Source organism: Haemaphysalis longicornis, unplaced genomic scaffold, assembly GCF_048455015.1.
Source record: "Haemaphysalis longicornis isolate Haplotype H1 unplaced genomic scaffold, Haemaphysalis longicornis Haplotype H1 scaffold_1, whole genome shotgun sequence".
Classification (NCBI taxonomy): domain Eukaryota; kingdom Metazoa; phylum Arthropoda; class Arachnida; order Ixodida; family Ixodidae; genus Haemaphysalis; species Haemaphysalis longicornis.
In genome coordinates, this window is record NW_027526203.1 from 378962749 (window position 1) to 378985282 (window position 22534).

A 22534-nucleotide genomic window follows, 5' to 3' on the forward strand; every position below is an offset into this window, starting at 1 on the left:
TTCTAGTGACTTTGCAAGGAAAGCAGCTCTACTTGTTACCAGTGCTTTCTTATCAAACAGCTATGTTAAGGGGTATCTCTGGAAACATTCAGGGAATTTTCCAGTTCTTAGTATTTCATGTTGCCGTCGTTGAAAACGGGCAAATTCTTGTATTGTAGAAGTGGGTGAAGAAATGCCATTCATTGTAAATATAACGGAAGAGGTTCCAAACAAACGACTACACTTTCTTTTCATACCTGCAATAACGTTGTGTGGGCCTACAGCCCAATGTGGACAACAGCTTGGCAGCCGAGACCCGACTAAAGCGCTGACTGCCACCCATACTGGTTCCCAGCTCTCTTAAAGTTTGTTTGTTAGCACGGTTGGCTGAACTTTAAGAATGGAGACATGAGGTCTCCCTGCCTTGAAGATTAGCAAGGAAGACAGGGTAAAGGAAAGCTGACATATTCTGGGACCCTATCTGTGAATGTGGTAGCATGTGGCAGGTTGCGCAGACGAACCCACTCCTTGAGCTGGAAAAAGGTGGCCCAGGCCTTTCAGACGGATGCGGTGCCGTATCTGGGAGCCAGCCGTGGCACGTACCTGGTGGGACCCCAGCAGGCCCTGGACAGTGGCTGGCGGCTTGAGCTGCACCAGCCAGTGTGCCAGAAGGGCCCCTGTGGCAGCCAGCAGGCCTGTCTGGGCCAGCGCGCTGGTCAAGCGGGCCGCGCCCCGCGCGGGCCAGGCGGCACAGGCCAGCAGCAGGGCGCAGCCGCAAGCCCCCAGGACCCGCTCGAGACCCCTGGACTGCAGCTCTGAGGGGCTCTTGAGCAGCAGGCTCTCGTCACAGGGACGCCCCAGGTGCTCCTCCCGGCAGCGCCAGAACACGGCGGACAGTCTGCGAGTGGGTGCGAGGCAACCAGCCGGACAGATTACGAGCACATCAGGGTCCCAATGGTTGGCACACATCCAGTTTTTAAATGTAAATGCAATATTAGCAGTTCAACCTTATGAATGCCCCAATATCGCAACAAATTTCGGTTCCCCAATGACAGGCAATTGAACTGAATGTATATGTAAACTCGCTCTTACAAAATAAATTTGGCTGCCAAAGCTGATTTTATGGCAAACTGCCAAGGATGGTGCTAGCATGGTGCAACTTCCAACGGATACAGACACAGACCGTTCACGAGCACTTTAGGCAGCTCTGGCGACCAGTATGTCAGCCTGCCATGACGAAGGGTCTGACAACAGCTGAAGCCTGTCTGCTCCACCGAGTAAGAACAGCCTCAGCCCATGAACTAGCTTGGCTACATAAAATCAGCACTGCCTCATCCTTTTTGTGCCCCTCACACAGTGAGCCTGATGACATTGATCACTATATTATGAGCTGCTCCAAAAACAACCTTGAGCAGACGAACTTGTTTCGTGATCTCTGGAAGCTAGGAGTGCCCCATGCTACTTCGGAGGACATTATTTTTCCTAGGGGCCCCTGGATTGTGAGAAGAGAGGTGTCTACGTAGCCTCCAGCTGGGATTTTTATAGTCTTATAGTCTACAGGGCTAACCCTGGTATTCTGAATCCTTCCTCCACTCGAGCCTCCAGTGGAGCAGGCCCTTGAAATCGATTTCCCCATGCATATGCAATGGGGAATCCTTCCCTTCAGCCAAGTGGGGGGAGCAATCAGAGTGGAGAAGGGACTCAGAATACGGCCCTAAGTGATGCATGGTGATTATCAGTTCAATATAGAGGATCATTCGATATAAGCATCCTAAGGAATTAGACGTCATAAAAGTACATGCCACTCATAAAATCTCTATAGATGAAACTGCCATACTTTCACACGAAATAGTCATGTATCTTGGCCTGCTTGAACAGCCTCGCTGCCTGAGACAGTATGCACTTCGCCACACTTTAAAGTGTCGGAGCAGTTGAGGCCGCAACATTTCACACTTACGAAGAACTAACGCGTGAGCAAAAAATGACCAAACAGCCACTCTCCTGTTGCGCTCTCCTACCCTTTCCCACTCCGTAGCCTTCCTACATGCTTTCATGTCCGCTTGCCAGCGCCGCTTCTCGGAAACTATGCAAAATAGTTTACAGTTTGTCTAGCGTTCCCCAGGCGGCGCTCCTACGCCTATGAGGCAAACTGACAGACACAAGCTGTAGAAGTGGGTGCAGTGTTCGCGACTCGCGAGCAGTGACGTAAGGCGGAGCGTCCGCCGGCGCCCGCCACATAGCGGTGGAGTGGCTGAACTAAGCGTCCCTACCCTTCTCATTGGAAAGCGGGCGACGCGTCAGGCAATGTTTATACAGGTGGCTTTGGCTGAACTATACTCAGGAAAAAGTTTTAAGAACAGCAATAGCTTATGTACGGTATCACTCCGCCTAAGCAATGGACCCGGATGTCAAAGGGCGCACGCGTTTTGAAAGGAGATTGCTATGAATGCGTGATATCGTCTGCCTTTTCTCACGTAGTATCTTTGTCGTCGCTGCAGTAGCTTATAAGCATATTAAGTCCAAAAAATCACGGAAACAGCTCGTGCTATGTCCAAAATATTCCCAGTAACGCACTACTTGCGCTGCGCGGAGCCACATCCGGCTGTGGTGATGAGGCACAGCGACAACTGTTGCCGTTCTTAACTTGCACCCAAGTATAGTGCGAGTGCACCAATCACCTCAGAGGTTGTGAGTGAAGGATCGTCGTTGCTTTCCTCGTTGCACCTGCTTTTACTTGCGCTCGGCATGATGTTGGCAATGTAGTAAACTTTCCCATGGTCGGGACACCATCATTCACACAAACAAATCCGGCAACGGCATACGGAAAATCCAACAGCTCGCTACCTTTGCAACACCGGCCGTGGCTTTGTTGCACTCCTCAGGATTTTGAAGTCATCCTGTCAGGATTTTCAAGTCAGGATTCCAAGTCAGGATTTTCAAGTCATCAGGATTTTCAAGCCAAGTGGCAGATTTGAAGCAATTTTGGGCAGTTTCTCTAGTAACATCTGCCCAGAACCTATTTCGAAAAAGTTAATCTAAGCTCTTTGCCGATCGCACTGAGGGTGCTCTTGGAAATCTCATGCAACGCGAGGACGTCCAACTTCCTATCGCATTTGGCTCAATTTATGATTGCCAGCTTCATGGCAAAAGGCAAATTCGGCCGCTTCGCACTAGCTAGAGCCGTCAAATAAGCCTTTATTTAGTGGCACTAGCACTGACCACTCAAGCTACACTTTGGAAGAAAGCTTACATAGCGCGAATGATGCAAACACAACAAACGAAAAAAAAAAAAAAAGCATGGTGGGCAGGCCAGGATCATTTTTTGCATGGGGGTGTCGACGGCTCACCCTACATGACTCAGCGGCGCAGCCACGATAGAAAGAGCGAGGGGAAAGGGGAAAGAGCCGCCCGCTGCCAGTGAGCCAGGCTAAACTACATTTAGGGGTGTCCCGACCACATTTATCTTCCGCCGTGAGGGAAAGCCAATTTGAGGGGGGGGGGGGGGGGGGGGGGCACTTCTGCAGCATTGGGCATTCGATATATTGGGAGTCCCAATTAGGGGTGTGCGAATGCGAGTAGTAACTTTCGATTGGAATATCGAATCGAATTCAGAAAAAAAGCCGAATATCGAATCAAATATCTAATATCAATTTTTTTACAGGCCTCGATTTTTTATAGGTTTTTGTGCAAAAGCAGAAGCTACTTCTCATGTTCGGGAGACATGACATTCATTTTCAACCCGGAGAACACACTTTTCAACTCGCATTGGCGGCACTTCAGGAATCCGGAGCGGGCACAATATGCATTTATAAAAACAAGAGAGAGAGAGAGAGAGAGACTTGCACTGGAGTTTCTGCACTGCTCATAACTCAGAAGCTAGCTGTTTGCAGGCATGAACAATAGGACGCGAAAGCAATCATGGACCACGATGAGGCACTTCGGAAGCACATAAGCAGCGTGAAGCGTGAATAATATGTAGCGGAAGGAAAGCTGTCACAGTCGCCGTGGACAAGCCTGCGCTATCCACTGTGGTCTAAAAAACAAGTAAACACACAGTAACCATACACCAACTGCATTAAAAACAGCCAGAACCGCTTTTTCATTTTAAATTAACACAAGCGCTGTCAAAATGGCACCGGTCTTCATCGGAAGCTGCCCTAACATGTAAACGTCCGGTCGCACGATTCAAAACGGCGGCCAGAGTCGACGGCGACGGCTCGAAAAAAAGATTTTATCGACACAATCGCAGATTACTCCGTGCAGCGAAATAGAATTTACGGCCTCTGCAAGTAGCACTCGTCGAAAGCGCGATTAGGATGAAACTTGCTGAGTAGACGGTGTAGCAGCAGTGCATTAGCGTGCACTGACATCTCTCGCTTTCGCAAAGCCAAGGAATTTTCAGAAACTCCACTCGACTATTCGAAAAATCGAATAGATATTTGATTCGCGAATCGAATTATTCGCGGAGGTACTATTCGATTCGTATTCGAATATTTGAGTATTCGCACACCCCTAGTAAGAATACTAGAGGATATCTACAATGGGTCCACAGCTACCATTGTCCTCCATACGGAGGACATTTATATGCGGAAAACTAAAGTATTTATATGCAGAAAACTAAAGTAATGCTAAAAAACCTCGAGAGAGCACAGTGGTTTGAGATAGGTGGTGAGGCAGTGGAAGTAATAAGCGAATATATCTACTTAGGCAAAGTTGTGACCCCGGATCCCAACCATGAGGCAGAGATAATTAGAAGAATAAGAATGGCGTGGAGTGCATTCGGAAGGCATTCTCAGATAATAAATGGCAGCTTACCATTGTCCCTGAAGAAGAAAGTGTATGACAGCTGCATCTTACCGGTGCTCACCTACGGGGCAGAAACTTTGAGGCTCACTAAAATGGTTCAACTTAAATTGAGGACGCCTCGGCGAGCAACGGAACAGAAGATGATAGGTGTAACATTAAGGGACAAGATGAGAGCAGAGTGGGTCAGGGAACAAATGCATGTTAAGGACATATCAGTAGAAATTAAGAAGAAGAAATGGGCATGGGCAGGGCATGCAACACGAAGGCAAGATAACCGCTGGTCATTAAGGGATCCATGAAGACAAAATACAAGTTGGGTTTAATATGGCGAATTCCATTGGGCGAACAGGAGCAAGTGGAGCGAGCAGCCAGAGCAGCACACGGGAGTAACGGGGACGTGTGCTTCCGTTCCGCGAATGAAACATTCGCGCTGCTCCGGGAGCAGTGAAAAGAGGGGTAGGGCGAGATGTCAAGAGTCATGTGACCAAACGTTTCCCGCGCTCGCTTCCCGGAGCATTTCGCGCGCTTGTGATGTCCGCACGCAGTTATTCCTCGCCAGTTTTGCCAGATACGTGCCGGTGATTTTGTGTGTGCCTTCCGCATGGCGACGAATGAAGAAGCCGAGCGGATGTTCATGTTCATGATAAAGGGGTCACCATCGTGTCTCCCAAAAATTATATGCGAACGATAACAGCGTCCACCCTCTTTTCTAGATACGACTCTACCTTCGGTCGCTGCTCCGGCGGGGTGAACAGGTGCTCGAACATAAACTCATGCAATGTCAAATCGTCGTCGTCGTCGTCGCTGCTGCTGCTGCTGCTGCTGCTGCTGTCCGATGATGAGCTTGCGCTTGAATCTGTGGTGCTTTCATCATCTAAAAGTAGCAGCAATTCCTTGTCCAGACGGCCGTGCTTAGCTGCTGCCGTACGCACTGAGCGACTACCGCAGCTGCTGGATTCCGCCATTTTTCCTTCGCCACCCGGGGATAAAACCAGAAGTGACGCAAAAGAGGTCACGTGACTTCCTCGGCGTTCCCTGTTACTCCGCCGCTGGCGACGGAGCACCGGGAACTGCTCTCGGCTGCTCTCGGCGCCAAAAAAGTGCTCCTCATCGACCAATGAAACACAACGCCCCTGCTCCTGCCCGACCACTGGAAGACGCCAGAACTCGCGAGAGCACTTTGGGTGCAGTTAGAAGTGCTCCTGTTCGCCCAATGGAAAGCGCTATTAAAAAGACTGCTTAGTCCCGATAACAATGATACCAATATCATCGCAATCGTCGAACAAAAACGGAGATATCAAAGAAAACGTATGAAGCAGTCACGACCCCCTAGCCAATTTCCCGCAACTTTTCTATGACGTCACGGAACCTTGTTTGTGCGATTGGCGGCTGCCTAACTGACCTGTCGCGACGACACATGACTAGACGTCTGTAATGGGGCCTCTAGTTCCATTTGACCGCATCACTTGAATGCTAACGTGCAGTTAACGCACTGAAAATTATGTTTTATTGTTGGCCTGTATGACGTGCTCATAACACGTCACTGTGGCGCAAAATTTGAAAGTTTTTAAATACTTTTTGCTTTTTTTTCGTTAAAAACATCTTTTCTGGCTGTAATGGAGCTGAATGAGATACTGAATCCTAGTTCTTTCAAATTAAACGAAGTTGTATTTTCTCTTCATGGCTCCTTTAAGGGTAACAGAGTGGATTCCTAGAGAAGGCAAGCATGGCCGGGGGCAGCAGAGGGTTTGATGGGCAGATGAGATCAAGAAGTTTGAGGGGATAAATTGGTCGCAGTTGGCACAGGACCGGAATAATTGGAGATCTATGGGAGAGGCCTTTGCCCTGCAGTGGGCGTAGATAGGATGATGATGATATCGGGAGCCGCTGGTATTTTTGTTCGATAAAGCGTAATTTTTCGCTATATATTCTCACTGCAGCTATACCACGCCCAGGAATAGTTCGATATACAGGATAATTCGATGCAGAGTATTCGATATAGACGGGTTTGACTGTACATACAAGCAAAAAGAAAAAGAAAAAGAAAAAATTGCGCCAATCCACCTTGTGGATGTGGTTGAAAAGCAAAGCTGTAAACGGCACCCACAACGATTACCCATGCGACATCTCTTAAATTCAGCCACGTCACTCTACAAATAGTGAAACCAGAGGGAAGTGAAATGCACTTAACCACACCCTTTATTACTTCAAAGAGGTATTCTTGGAAAGGTTAAATCACTGATGATGCATGAACGGTGGTTGGTTGATTTGTATTGGTGTAGCACATGAGTGGAAACTTTTTTATGAAATTAAAGGAAGCTCGAACCTGGTGTTAGACGACCTCACTTCTGCATCTCTGCCGCCGCGGACAGAGGCGATGAGATCGGCTGCCGAGACGGTGGAGGACGACGAGAAAAAGAAGGAGGACGTGGAAATACTTCTATTCAGATTTCTGAACGGCGCAGAGTTCGGCCAAGGGGAGTGTTTCCTTCTTCACTGGAGCCCATATGCAGTCCGCGCCGCCTGTGCTCTGTCCACTAACTGAAGTTGGGTAGGCAGACAGGGGCTGGACAGCAGCATCACCCATTTCTCTTGTTGGGTAGTTGACGGAAAGAGAGGGGGATGCTCAGGGCTAAAGTAGCACACCCCGATTATTTGGCAGAGTGTTCCTACTTTTGAGCAATATTCACATTCAGCGTCGTAACGATTCGGGTGCATTAAGTGAAGACACGTCAGGTGTGGGAAGGAGCTGGCTTGTATGTGCCGTAGGGTAGTTTGTTCTTCTCTGGAAAGGTCAGGGTAAGGCAAAGGTAGGGTCTGTCTTTGAAGGCGATATTGCTGGGTGATGTGCCTGAATGAAGCAAGCGAGATTATGTCCTCGCGCAACTCCTTAGCACGGGGGGTAAAAGCGCAGGTTTGTTGGTGAGCGTATTCGTCGCCCTCCATGGAAGCGTGAGCGGGTGTCCAGATGAGCTGAATGGAACCGTTTGTAGAGTGGGTTTTTAGCACACGCAGTTCACGTTGGGACACCCAACCCTACTGCTAATTCCAGTAGGCTTATTGCAATCGGTTCCTACCTTCCGAACCCCTGGTTGAGTGAGAGCCACGGCGATGGCTGCCTTTTCTGCTGCCATCATGTCTTGAGTCTTGAGTGAAGCACACGCAAGGAGGCTAGTTCTGGAGGTAGCCACGATGATGCCGTACTACTGCCCTCGAGGTTGGGAGGCATCAGTGTACATAACTGCATGATCCCCACAGAGGGTGGTGTTGAGCGCTTAAGCCCGTGCTTGCCGGCGACCCTCGTTGTGTGAGGGGTTCATATTTCTAATCAAAGGGAGCATCTTTGTTCTTGTCACCAAGAGTGTGGGTGCGGGAGTACATCAAGCGGAGTGACATTCTGTGCTGCCCAGCCAATCTGGTGAAGGATGCGATGACCCACCACAGTTCTGTTCATTCAGAGCTTCTAATTAGAAAGATGGCCCTATATCAGCTCTTCCACCGAATTGTGGAGCCCCGTGCTAAGCAGCCTCTCTGTGGACGCACTCAGGGGAAGACCAATTGCCTGCTCAACTGCGTTTCTATACATTATATAACGCATCTTTATGTCCTCCTCGCCGAGAAGAAGACGGGGTTGCCGTAAGGGATTCGCAAGAGGACAAAAGCTTAAATTAATCAAAAGGTATCGAATTCCTTGAGGCCTCGCTTCTTGGTGTCAACTCGCCTGATCATGTGTATGATTTTATTAATGCTGTTTGAGGCGCTGCAACGATACGCCACTCTTGGTGTTGGCCTGGAGATGAAGGCCCAGGATCTTGATGCTGGGGCTTGTAGGGATGGCCTGGCCATCAAGGAGTATTTGAATGTGTTCCTTGATGTGTAGTTTGGTGTGAGGGCGGACGACAAGGAGCGGTGATTTTTTACGTGAACACTGGAGGCCGCAGGCTTTAGCACATTGGCCCCCTAGAAGTGAGATGCCATGCATTGGTGTGAACTTCCCTTAATTTTTGTAACTCTTAGCACACGCGCAAGGCGCGCACAGGGCCATTACATGTGCTGTGGACAGAGCGCGCAGCGGTGCGTGAGGTCACGTGACGCTATCACGTGGCATTCAGCGAAAATGCAGGGGGTAAACCCGTAGATGAGCTTGGTGAGTCCACCACCTGTCTACCTCGCCTCAGCGTGGGCTCGTAGCTAAATCGGTAAGACAACGGGCTCTCGCTTTGTTATGCTGTTAGTTCCAGGTTCGATTCCTGGTGGTGCGAGTAAATTCTTTTATTTGTTCGCGGGAGTTTTCTGTTGACACCAACGGTCACGAAAGAACCCTTGGGGGTAGAGGTATAAAGCTTTGCTTTAAAAGATGAGAAAGAAGAAGGGACCTGCCGCGGTGGCTCAGTGGCTAAGGCATTCAGCTTAGTAGTGGAGGGCTGCTGAGCATGAGGTCGTGGGTTCGATTCCCGGACGCAGCGGCCGCTTTTCTGATGGAGGCGAAAAGCAAAAACGCCCATGTGTACGGGATTTCAGCGCACTTTAAAGATCCCCAGGTGGTCAAAATTAATCCGGAGCCCTCCACTACGGTGCGCCTCATTGCCTGCGTTGTGCCGGCACGTTAAACCCTACAATCAATCAATCAAGAAAGAAGGTAATAGATGATGCCAGATAGCGTTGGTTCATCGTAGTGCAAAAAAGCAACTGAACAGAACAAGATTACAACCAAACCAAACCAAATGCAGGGCTGCTGATTGAACACTCCCACCCATGAAACCCCTTTCTATGGGGGCCCACGTGTGTCTGTGACCGCAACGTCAGAAGCTCTGCGTCATGCAGGGTCACACCTGGGCCTGCGTAAGATAGGGTCCATGTGTGCATGATCCTGTACAGTGCAGTCCATCATTAAAGTGGGCCACCCACGCCACAAAATGCTTCTCACACGTGCGCAAAAAGAAGCACCTGTGATGGTGCACTGAGCGCCCCTGGTTGTGCCAAAGGCCTAATTTTGCAGGCATGCCCTCTCGCTATGTGTGCACCTACACGTTTACTTTCGCAGACGTTCTAAAGAGTGCAGGTTACCCTCTCTCATGTTCCTTCCCACAGTGCACTGCACTGTAAATGCCTAAAATCAGCATGCCACAAATGCAGAGAGTAAATGGGTGAGCGGCAGCAACGTGCAGCTCAGAGAGTTTATGGCACTGTGAAGCAAATCCCATGGTGGTCTTATCTGCCACTTTCACGGGTCATGGGGGACAGTAGAAGTTGGGTTGGAGAAAATTCTAATGGGCAGAACGGAGCACTCCTCAAACACTCTTGTGAAGAGAGGCATAATTTTCTGGTCAAACAGGAACGACAGCACAATTATCCAGCATCAGGCAAGAGTGCTTTGAAGAATGGGAGTAGCTCGATATAGAAGTATCAGATGAGACGCAAGCTCAAGTCCCTGCACAGTCACTTTCAGTGCACGCTTCACTTTGGAGACTTTGGTGTGGCCTTTGCCAGTGCTGGCAGGAATACCACTGAATCTCGTAATCCGTCCGCTGACTTCCTCTCCCTCATTCCAGCTATTCATGCTGTGTGACCACTCCAACTACAGAGCTAGAAACCTGACACTTGTTCTCATCCCTCTCAGCTACTGGCACCTCACCACCTGCGTTCCCACTCCCCAACTGGAACTGGTGCTTTTCGTTTTATGCTCTGAATGCACTCAACATGCACCTAGCGTGGCACATTGTGCGAGCTTGTATGCCGAACGTGCATAACACTTTAGGAAAGAGCCCGCACTCACCGTATAAATGTGTGTAGGGCCACTGGGCCCACAAGGCTGCACATACTGTTACCCATCCCAATACTCTTGCACTGCTGAAATGTGTGCGGTCGCCCAACGAATATGTGAAATAAATTATCAAAGATTCGAAAATTTCACTTTACATTGCCTATCATTTTGCTTGGCGCTACCTACAAGGCTCCCACTGAGATGCCATTTAGAATAAGATTGGGTACCACAACTCCACACATACTGCCTAGAGCAAAAAAGTGTTGACATTTTAAACTCTTTGGCTTTAAACACTATTTTCACTACAAGCACAAATATGTGTTCCAACTTACTGTAACTTGTAGCCTTATTTGTATCATGGTCATACACCACTAAACTAGTTCGTAGTTGGTTTATTTTTAATGATCACTGCATTCTTCTTGCAGTGGGATGTGGGGGGGGGGGGGGGGGGGGGGGGGGGGGGAGAAAAATGTCTTGTCGAGTGTTCTGACTCTTGTGGTGCATCCAGTGCTTACCTTGTAGCTGCCAGTATGCCTGCCACACACAACGCCAAGGCACGGCTCCGGCTTGTGCTCAAGGTGACAGGGCCCTTGAAGAGGATTGATGACGCTAGCAGTGTTTGAAAGAGGTATAAAACCACCTGCAATGAAAGCCACATCACAATTTACGGCATGTTACTGATGGCTGCCCCAAGAATGCTAGCATCTTTAGGATCTAATACCAGTTTAATTACCATCCAATATGACAACCTGTTGCAAGTTCGCCACTGTATAAAAGGCCTACCTACAGGTCCTGGCAAACTCGCCTTTGGAGAAGCAACAAACTCAAACCTTAATGACCGTCATGTAATATTACTGACGGCATTAACAGCAATGCAGAATATAACTGTTAAAAATACAAAACATTACAGAATAAACAACAAGCATTCTGATAACACTTCAGGACAGCATGCACACAAAAACTTTATAGCGCAGGTATGCCACATAAAGTGTGAAAACAAATAATAAGTGCGCAGTGCAAATGGCTGTGCATTCCTGGGTCTTGTCACTCCTTCAGTTAAGGAGCACCGCTCTGGCACCTATTCACTCGAAATATCCCACAACTTGCAACATTTTAGTGGACATCCTACCGTAGGCTAACTTAGTAGGTTACTCTTCAAGTGCAGCAGCACTATATTGCATTTACACACGCTGTGTTCCTACTGAGTATAGAAAACCACTGACCATGTGTTCGGCCACAGCAAAGCTGTTTGAGAAGGGCATCAGCAGCCAACAGACAACACAAGGGCCGGTAGGACTTTTCAGTATGTCGAGAACACCAGTTTCTTCATGCTCCTTGCAGCACAGATAAACGAGAAGCAATGATCCGAGCACAGCCATTGCCAAGCCTGTGTACATTCGGGGGATGTCAAAGGTGGCCCACACCTGAGGTGAAAAACAAGCATTTTAGTGCATCTACAAACACGGGCCTCCAGTGAGCCTCAATGTCAGCAAAAAGGTAGCACGACTTATTTCTGTATAAAAACCCAGCCCCAGAAGACAGTTCATTCAATTTCATCAGCAGCACAGGAAAATTTTAAAAACCTTTACAGCTTAATCTACTTTTAACTGTGCTTGCTACTACTGTCGACTCCCATTAATACGAAGTTCACAAGGAACGTGAAAAACTTCCAAATAGGCGAACATCCAATTAACGGCAAAAAACAAAAATGACCTTTTTTTTGAAACTCACTGTTGTTACGATTCAGGGGCAGTATTCTCGAGTTTTGTCCCTTTTGCGTCCCTTTCAAAAGTGTCCCTTTTGGCGAGCCCTGATTGGCTAAAAGCAAACAACCGGAAGTGACGTAACGCAAGCGCAACAAACCTACTGCCAATGCCCACTGCTTAACCGGAAGTACGTCACGATGAAAGGGACTCAAAAGGGACATTTTCAAAAGGGGCAGTTACGAGAATACCGCCCCAGAGCACCGTTACCCTGTGCGTGCGTGCTGCGTGTAGTGTGGCGAAGCATCTGTGCAAGAAAGCCCGCCTTCCTTGGATGTGCTACGCCATGCCACAGAACGACCGCTGCACGGGCACCTCACTGGCTGTGACTCAAGCTGTTGCAGCTACAAAATATAAAAACAAACTGTTCATGTAGAGACTTGAACCTGCCAGTGGACGCCGCTCAATGGGACCTCCTCTTCCACCCTCACTCAGACTCAATGGTATTGCCGGCTCTCATGAATTCGGGAAAGAGTGTTTGTGTGTCCGTGCTCTTTCCATGCCATGTGCAAAAGCACTAGGAGAGCTGTTTGACTGTTACTGCTTCGGGAGATAAATACACGGTTCCTCCGAGTCTACAATGCATTCGATAGGCCGCATCGGGCTTCTGTTAGGAGCCCTGCTCTGCTCGAGTACTGCTGTAACCTCGCCCGTAAGGGTACTGTTTCTGTATCGTCACCCTTCACCTTTCACCATGCAGTAAAACCAGTTAAGTTTGCCTTTGGCTTTTTGTCGTCAACACCAAGGCAGCAACTTATGCTGGCCGCTCATCCACCATGCTACCACTACATGACGGAGGCGACGGAGGTCAGTTCGGGGACACCTTCATCAATGTAACACCATTTATGAAGAAAAAAAATCGGTAATTGCCCTCTGCTTCTTCTTGCAGAATCTTGCTGCAAAAAGCAAATTGTGCAGACCGTAGATGCGTCTCAGTGCTTATTCTGCAATGTTCTCTGTCGTGTACGACCACTGCTTAATGCAGGTGCCTACAGATGGCGACCCCGCCCCTTACTCATAACTGCCTGCCCCACTTTCATGGGGCCATCTACAGGTGGCATCACCATTGTAGTTTAGTGCTGACGGAGCAGTAGCTGAGTGCTGGCACAGTAGTTGGATGCTCGTTGAGCTAAAACAGACAAGCCCTGCCGCCGATGTCTGCCTGGCTGGTTTGCTCGCTTGGCCCCGCCGTTCCACATGAGGCATATACGGCACAATCTCTGCAGCAAAAAAATGCTGCGCGAGGGCAAGGACTGCAGTTAGATCAGCAGCCTGCGGTTGTGACTGCTCAGTTTCACCGTCATCATCGATGTCACCTTCGTTACTAGCCTCGTGGGGCCGAATTATCTCAATGATTTCAATGTAGATTAGCCAGTGCACCACGCATCTCATCACACACAAAGCTGGTTGGTTGTGCACTTTAAGAAGAGCAAGTTTATCAAATGCTCCAATCGCCTCGAGGCTTTAGAGTGAAAAGTAACTTCTGCTTAACCGATATTTTGGACTCTTAATGTCCAATTACCGAGCATTTTTTTTATAGTATTGCATGCAGAGCTGTCAGGATCCTCACTTCCCTTTCAATTAACCGACAATTCCAACTAAGCGACTTCGAATTATCGGGAGACGGCTACATTGCATTTACGCACAGCGTTCATACAGCACTATGAATGGTTTGTGAGTTAGCAAGAACTATGACTTAGCAAAACTCTACATTTCGTGCAGAATACAAGGCTCAGCAAAAGACAGCGCAAAAATTGGAGAGCTAAATATGCTGCCACAGCTGTGACACCCCTGCTGCCATCGTTTTAGTCGAGGCATGATTGGCCTAGAGGCCAAGTGTGTTTCTTCTGAGTAAAACCTGAGTGAGCTTACTTCATAGCGAAAGTTTTGTAATTATACTATTGTGTGTGAGCCTCGATTGTCATCCTTAATAACTGTTCAATGAACAAGTCAGGTGCAAAAAACTCGCAGACCGTCACTGAAGGTGTGTGGCCTACATGCTTCGAATGCCAAAGGATTACAATTTCCCCAGATGATACTTACCAACGACTTCTTTACTGCTACATCACGTGTGAGCCCTTTCTCTGCTTTCCTTTCGTCTTCATTGGTAAACAGACCACAGACCAAGTGGAACTTCGTACAAAGAAGCTACAAATATGTATTGTGGTAGCTTTCTGGAACCAGCATGATGCACAAGTGATGTATCCGTAAAGGGTCGCCAGGAAAGCCATAATGGTTTCGAATTCAAAGCGCGTGAGCAGACTCAGGCAAGTGTCTCGAGAATTTTTCTCCTCTTGACGTCCTTTCGTTCATATTTAAAGTATCTCTAAAGCTGTGTTACACATAAAGCCGGTGTAGAGAGGTGCTTAGGTCACTTGCCTTTTACCGCATGTCCCTGCGTGCAATTCCCCTCTTTTCCCATGTTTTTTTTTCTTGTTTAATTAAAAAACCGTGCCTTGGTTTTTGGTGCCACCCGCTGCTCGTAACTGTGGGTTTTTTGCCTCAAGGGGCATGTGATGATTTCACATTAGTAGAGAGGTATTGGTAAGCACAAAATTGGCCTACAAAGAGACCCATATGTGGAACAGAACTCTTGCCTCATGGGCAGCGTGACGGGCATCTTTGAGGAACACCAAAGAGCCGTTGACGAATGCCTTGGTGGCTGCCTCTGCACTGGGCGGGTTGTCCAGACACTGGTCCCACAGCTGGCGCAGCTCCTGCAGCCGTTGCTCAGGATGCAGGGGGGAGTTTGGAACCTGGCCCAAGTACCTGGCCACCTGGGCAGTCGACAACACTCATGTTGCTCACTAAACACCAAACTGCTGGGCCAAAATAAAGCCTCGACTACTCCCATTTCTTGGGGGGGTAGCTTGATTCCACCCGATCCCGAGGGCAACCCAATTTTGTTGTAAGCAGCTCACTGCAGCTGTCCAAGGTGCAGTGGTTACAAGGTGTTACAGTTAACAAAAGCCGCATGGTGTGAAAAATGCTGCTTTGAAGTGCACTGAAAATTCTATCAGCATGGGCTGATGCAATATTAATAAAAGTCGGCTGCAAGTTTGCCCTCCATTGTTAAAAAACAGAGGTAGCACCAGTATATAAAAAGTGGCTCAGCATCGTGGTGCCTGTGGTCCTAAAGGCGGCTGACATACCTGCTGCACATTGAGCCAGAGGGGCAACAGCTCTTGTGGCTTAGCATGCTTTGCTGTAAGGCCAGGAAAAGCTTCGGGGATCAGGGAGCCTAGGCTGGAGTATGGAATGGGCAGGTCCAGGAGTAGCGCTAGGGTGGGAACCAAGTCCACCTGGGCCACAGTTGGAAAACTCCTTCTGTGCTCCTGAAATGAAATAGTACGGCTATAGGGATGGCAACGAATGCACAGAGGAGCCCTAAAGTGCAGACTAGACCATACAGGGGCCATGAGGACTACAACTTTGTTTTATTCAAAGTATTTGGTATTTTATAGTATCCCCAGTGCTTGTCCAGCAGCAAACAAGGCTTTATTCACAGAGAAATTTAATGACAAAATTTGCATTCTGCTGCTGCATCACGTTTCATGACGTCAGCAATGATGTTAGAAGGGACAGTTAGTATGCTGACTCCATGTAGCATCCAAGTGCTACAATCCAACAGGAATTGAAACTGAGGTAACCAATGCACCGGTTGGTTACCATCACCCTTCCCAGGTGGCACAGCAGTGCCTGTGCCACCGCTCCCCCTTGCGACGCTTACTTTTGATTGGACCTGTACGTGCCGTATTTTTCATAGGAACCGTTTTGTGAAACACTGGGCATGGATCGACCCACAGGGTCACACAAGTGGAAGTGTTGTTTGTGCCATTTGGCCGATGTCATGTCAGAAAATTTTCTGCAAGACAATGGGGTTCCGCAGCATCAGTCAGCGGTAGTTTCGTATGATCGGCTACATACGTGTTTACACATTTGTATGAAACTTCTATTGTTTACACCACCCTTCTTATTGCTATAAAAGAATATGCACTAAATTTTCAAGTGTAAACAGCTTGTTTTGCAAGTTTATAATCCCTATTTATGCTTGATTTGAGGCCTCAGCTAATTGCACAAGCATACTGTAATGTGTCATAATTCTAGTGTGGGAAAGTAGCTGGAAACTAGTCTGCCTATTCTCTGTTTTTCTCATCAAAATGTAGCTTATCTGAGTGAGGTCTGTGCTAACTGTGGCATGAGTGTTATTCCAACAAGGCAAACTTTTGAATGAACCAAACTTGTATTTTGTCATCATGGCCCCTTCAATTCAGCCACACCAATAAGTCCTTGAGTCTCTTCTGGACGGCATGCTCTCCATAACGCCGACTGGCCTTGGCAAGTGCTATTACAGAGAGCTACAGATAAGGGAAAAGAATATCACACTCGCATCCCAGAGTAATGTTGACGTTGGGCTCATACCATGGCAGTCATGTTGCTCTCTGCTGAAAGAAACGGCTTCTTTGCATGCAGGAAAAGGACTGCTTCCACTTCATCTTCTGTCTCTCCACCGTGGTCTCCGTCAATGGTCATTCCATGGTCACTCATCACCACCAGCAAAGTGTCCTCCCTGAGCTTTGACGCCACTAACCTGCAAAGTAGCAACAGACATGGGGGGGGAAGGTACTGGAAGGACTGAGCACTACAAAGATTGCCATATTTTCTACTGATTTACTGCTACAAATGTACTTTTTACTTTTACCTGCTCCAGCAATTTAAAAATATGGAGGTACTGCTATACACAAGTGTGTTTGTGCATGCACGAGTGTGCGTCTACGTTGGAGCCTCAGAATGAAAGCCAGTATAAATTTCCTCACAGATTCGTTTTGTAGTGCGTCCAGCACTGCTTCAATATCCTGCTCAGAAAAATGCAACGTCTCGTCGATTTTCTTTCACCATCACCATTAGCCTACATGCGTCCACTGCAAGACAAAGGTCTCTCCCAGACCCCCCCTCTCTTATAAGTTAGAAATGCAAGAAAAAAAAAAAAGCTGAGTGCTGCTTTTCTCTCTTTCCCGCCATTCCTGTTTGCATCTGCAAATAATGTTGCTCCTCCTTTTTCCCTCTATTCCTGCTTGTGTGAGCAAATTATGTTAAGAAATTTGGGCAGGTGACACACAGCAGGTGGGTACACAAATGAACACGAGCTTGTAAAACAGCTCTTTTTTTTAATGATCTGGATAGGGTGAGGATTTTCCCACAAAATAATGGACGACGGTGATAGGTAGACCTGAGTTACCCCTTTCTATCACTGCCACAGATTCATGACCCCTGAAACAACGTGCAAATGCCTTTATTTATAATCCTCAATGAATTATGTTTTTGCCTTTCAGAGCTGCCCTACGTTCCTCCAACTACACACCTGAAAATTCAGAATCCTGCACAGTATCACCTTAGTTGCTCCTGCCACTTCCTACTGCTTCAAAGCCGGGCGGGTAGCACCTTTTACCTGCGGCAGTCCTACTGCTTCTGAACAGCTCAAAGATCACAGCCATGCTAGCTTGGAGCGCAACCTAAATGCACTGCTGCCACTTTTGAACATAGTGGACTTGGCTGCAAACTGAAAGTGGTACCACACTCGATCACAGAGGAAAACCTGCCAATGTGCACGCTATGCATACGGTTTGAACACACTGTGGCGTGAGTGCGCAGAGCCGCAAGGACCAGTGGCCAATGCACGCATTGCGCCAAGGTCGAGGGAGAGCTCACCTTGCACTGCGCCTCTGCACTAAGGCAGCAGAAAGTGAGCCAGCAGCTAGGGTGAAGGTGCGCAGCAGCTACTTTCATTTTCAACAGCAGCAGGACTACTGCCTTTCCATGGCGTAGATTTTGACGGTACCTTTGCCCTTCTAAACTTGCGGGCGTTGACTGAGGGAAAAGGGGAGGGCATTGCTCACATGGGCACAGCTCTTATGCAAGTGCACGCAGCACATTCAAAATGCCATTCCTTTCCGCCAATATAATAAACAAGTCTGTGTAATGCTGAAAATGTTTTCGCAGATTATCCCATGGGGGAGCAGGTATTTAACTGTGGGAGGAAAGAGTGTGGAAAAAGGACACAGATGGACAGAGACATGCAGTCACAATGGCTACACGCAGCAAAAAAAAGAAGCAAAGGAAGGGGAAAGTGTTCAACCTAGCACCCGAGATACACCACACAGGAAAGGAATGGATCAATTGAGCCACCTGGAATTCTTTAACTTGAGCTAAAATTTTATAGCACTTTGGAATTTCATTTCACCTCTGCTTCCCAAAAAGATTTAGCTACTGTGGACGGGAATTGAACTTTGACTTTGTGCACTGACACATCACACTCAGCCTTTATGCTTCCATGGTAAATAACGCACATCTCTCTAAATGTGCAGATTTCTCATACTACAAAGTGAACAGCATTGGAGACTGTGCAAGGACTGCTTTCAGCACTGCAAGATTGGCAGTTCTTAGCGCACTTCCAGCAATTTTGAGGCGAAATGAAGGAAGCCTTCTCAGAAATTACACACTGGTGTGGCTTGGGCAAAGAATGCCTCCATCAGTGGGCTATAAACTCTAACATACCACTTTGTATTATTTGAAAGATGGGGCAGTTCAAATATCCCTACAGTTTTGTTCATAGGGAAACAATGCTTCTATTAGAAGCAATTTAATTTAAAAAGACCGGCTCGAAATAACCTGCTTCCTAAATAAACCTTATGATGTACCAAAAGTTGTTATCATGCACTTGCCTACATTGTAATGGATGTATTCCGGCAAGTACTGCAAATTGGACTGTCACACCATTTAATTTAGCAAAACCGAATGGGGCATTTCACCTGTGCAGTGACGTGGCCATGAGTTTCTTACTTGCATCAGACCATGAACTTTAAGCTTAGGTTTATATTTGGCTAAAAGCGGACAACTTGAGCCCACCTGATCTCTCAACACTTCAACGAGAAAATACATGCATGTTCATGTTTGCTTTCAATGGCATCAGCCAATCCACAGAGGCTGCCCAGTGATGTCATCCTGGGATTTCATTTGGCAAGAGTGGGTAAATGCTCCAAGCCATTACCACTCTGTCGTCTTTCCCAATTATCTAGCCTAATCAAGAGCGGTTGGTTAGTGACAAAACTCGATACATTGGTTATTCTGCCATGACGGCGTCTTGAGTAAAGCAATGCAGCAGGCCATCTTCACGGTACCTTAAAGATGATGCTGAGTGGGTGAGATACGATTGCAGAACACTACCATCGACTAAGGAGAAGTGAATAAGAATACTGCACAATGAAAAGCACCAAGCACCAGGCAAGGGGCGTTTGAAGCATTACAAACTCGTGTATTGTTAGCAACTGAAGTGTGCAATGATGGATGCAAACTAATATAGAGTGGAGCAGGGAATACTGTAGAAAAGAGGCAGCGCCCTATAAAGGTGCGAAGATTGTGGAAACTGCAGAATGAAACGAATTCAGGATCGAGAAAATAATAAAAGAACAGTTCCAACATAAAAATGTTCAGTTCTTAATTAAACAGTGCGAGCAACTAGGCTGTGCACTGATGGGAGCAAACCCAGCCCTTCCATCACGGAAGTGTCCCTTCTGATCTTGGGAGGAGGAGCTTGTCCGCTGACAACCGCAGAAAGGAGAAAGGGTAACATGACACAAGTATGCCTTCATAAGGGTCATCATATTGATTTCGAGTGGAGGTAAAATAATTCCGAAGGAGCGATTACTTTTTATAACAGTGCACGGATAGTGGAAATTGCCGAGGAAAAAGTCTGGTCGGATTAATACTTAGAGCCGTGCAAGTTGGTATACTATAATGTCCCGAGAGAAGGCCCTCTCCCAAAATAATGCCTGACCCCCCCCCCCCATTTTGGGGCAAAATTTTTATGTTAATACTAACTCCGACCATATCATAATTTAAAGGAGCCATGAAGACAAAACACAAGTTTGTGTTATTCGAAAGGTTTCGTGTTTTATAGTGCCCCCAGCGCTTGTCCGAATGCAAATGATGCTTTCTTCACTGAAAAATTAATTAATGTAAGTTAAAATTTTGATTTTCCCGCTAAATCGTGCTTTTTGTGGTCTGCAATGACATCAGAGGGCCGTGTTTACCGTTAGTGGACCTAGATGGCACCACCACACTGTGGCAAGCCGTTTTCTGCCTTTGGTTTGTTTGTGAACGTATTTGCACCTGGCTTGTTTTGTTCATGGAGACAATCGTTTCGTGAAAAATGGTGCTCGATCGACAAATACGGTCACGTAAGACATCGTTGCTTGCGTCAATCGGCCAATGTCGTTTGAAACAACCCCAAAGCCGCAGTCCTGTGCAGCTAAACCAAGCATAGTGCGCGCAGTACCAACAGCAGTACGCATCGGTACTTCTACGTTTACGTGTGCTTTTGTAACTTCCACTGTTTGTCCCACCATTCTTTGGGATTTAAAAAGAATGTGGTCTAAATGTAAGCGGAAATAGCTCGTTCAGCAAGCTTATAAGCTCTGCCTAATTTGCGTTCACTTTTGCTGCCTTCCACCAATCGCAGTGCTGTCTGGTATGACATCATAGGTTCTGTTGCGGGAAATGAGCTAGTGGGTCGCATGGCCATTCCCTTTTTTCCTAATGATGTAGGTTATTTGAGCGAAGTTTACGTTAAAACTGGTGTCAGTATGATTCTAACGAGGAAATCTTTTGAATGAACCAAACTTGTGTTTTCTCTTCATGGCTCCTTTAAAAATTGAATTTCAACGCCTTTGAAAGTCTGGGAAGTTCCTTTCAAGTAAATGTTCGTTAAGCCCTTCGGAAAAAGCCCTGATGACCCATCCGTGAACACCACTGTTAGTCGTAGTTCGAACAGAATAGAAGATACTTGTCCGGTTTGGTTGGCAAGATGAGGGCAAAGTAGAAGTGAAACTTTCGAGAAGGCCCAGGTCAAATGTTATTTAGTGACAGCAGGTGAGGTAGTAAATGGGGATGTACTGCTTATGTGCCAAAGTGACGCCACCTTTTTGCAAATCGTGGCATGAGACCCTAAAGTTCCCCTATCCCGTATTTTACTCGTTACCCTTGTAGTTTTAGTGGGCGTTCACTGGATAATATTAGGCGAGTTCATTTTTTACTACAGTGCAAAAAGACAAGGATGGACGAGAATTACAGGCACAACGATGCAGGTGCAAAGAACTCGTTGACACCTTGAGCACCACTGTAGTTATGTGTGCGGTGGACTGTGTGATAAAAGTTAGTTGAAGGTATGGAGTTGTCCTGTGTTACCATGTGCTTGTCCTTTCATTGCTTTCATCAAAATTACTCCAAATTTACCGACAAGTTCTGCTTGAAAAACACCAGCACTGTCTATTCAGTTAGTGTTTCTCGTCTGTCATCACTCTGTTCATGCTCCCGTTAACAATGGTTGGGCACACTGTTTCAAGCACTAAAAGAGGGATTAATTGTTGATAGTAACAGAAAAAATTACATCTGTTTACTCTTTTCAGAGTTCTCATCCATACCCATACAGGCTTTTCATACTCTTCAGACATAAACACGCTTGTTTATAATGTGGGGCCGAGCATTCAAAGGTAGTGGGAAAAATCCATATGAAATCAAAAAGTACAGGTTGGGGTATTCACTGAAAAGTTTAGCGGTCAATTTCTTTGCTTGGCAACACTGGGAACAGCTTGTCTGTGCTGTTTCAGCACAAACATGACGCGGCTTGTGCCACTGTGAAAAAAAAAACAAACACTACCGGCGTGTGTGTCGTCTGCCCTGTTTCAACCCGATTCTCGGCGGTGGTGTCAACAGATATATTATTAACTGCGCTCACACTGGAGTCAAGGCCTTACTTTGTGTTTGGTGGGGGACAGTTTGGAACATCAAACACACGTCGTGTGCTTAGCACAAACAAGTGTTGCCACCTTGCAGAGCCCAACGTAACCAGTGACAGCGCACACACATGGTTGCCTGCATGCGTGCCACGCCAGTGAATACAACCTACACACCTGGGCAATGAGGTGTGCTGTAGTGGACAGTTACGGATCAATCTAGACCACCTGGGGTCTTCAAAGAGCACAGAAAATTCAAAACACGGCTGTTTCTGTTTTTAACCTCCATGAGGAAAACAGCTGCTATTGCCAGGAATCAAGCCTACAACCTAGTGCTCAGCAGTGCAATGCCTTCGCCACTGAGACACCACACAGTGAGTGGGATACGTATTAAGAATACAAGTATGTAAGTGTCATTTCCCAAAAATGTA

The 22534-nt window shown here is 47.2% G+C and overlaps 1 protein-coding gene across 1 annotated transcript in view; it reads right to left on the minus strand.

Moving 5' to 3' along the window:
• Pig-o (phosphatidylinositol glycan anchor biosynthesis class O) overlaps window positions 1-22534 on the minus strand; it is a 43910-nt gene that overhangs the window by 18421 nt on the left and 2955 nt on the right. The window contains exons 3-8 of the mRNA XM_077686436.1: window positions 16735-16903; window positions 15465-15647; window positions 14910-15089; window positions 11773-11973; window positions 11065-11189; window positions 583-877 (exon numbers count right to left, since the gene is read on the minus strand). Coding sequence (XP_077542562.1) covers window positions 583-877; window positions 11065-11189; window positions 11773-11973; window positions 14910-15089; window positions 15465-15647; window positions 16735-16903 — 1153 coding nt within the window. The remainder of the gene's footprint in view (window positions 1-582; window positions 878-11064; window positions 11190-11772; window positions 11974-14909; window positions 15090-15464; window positions 15648-16734; window positions 16904-22534) is intronic.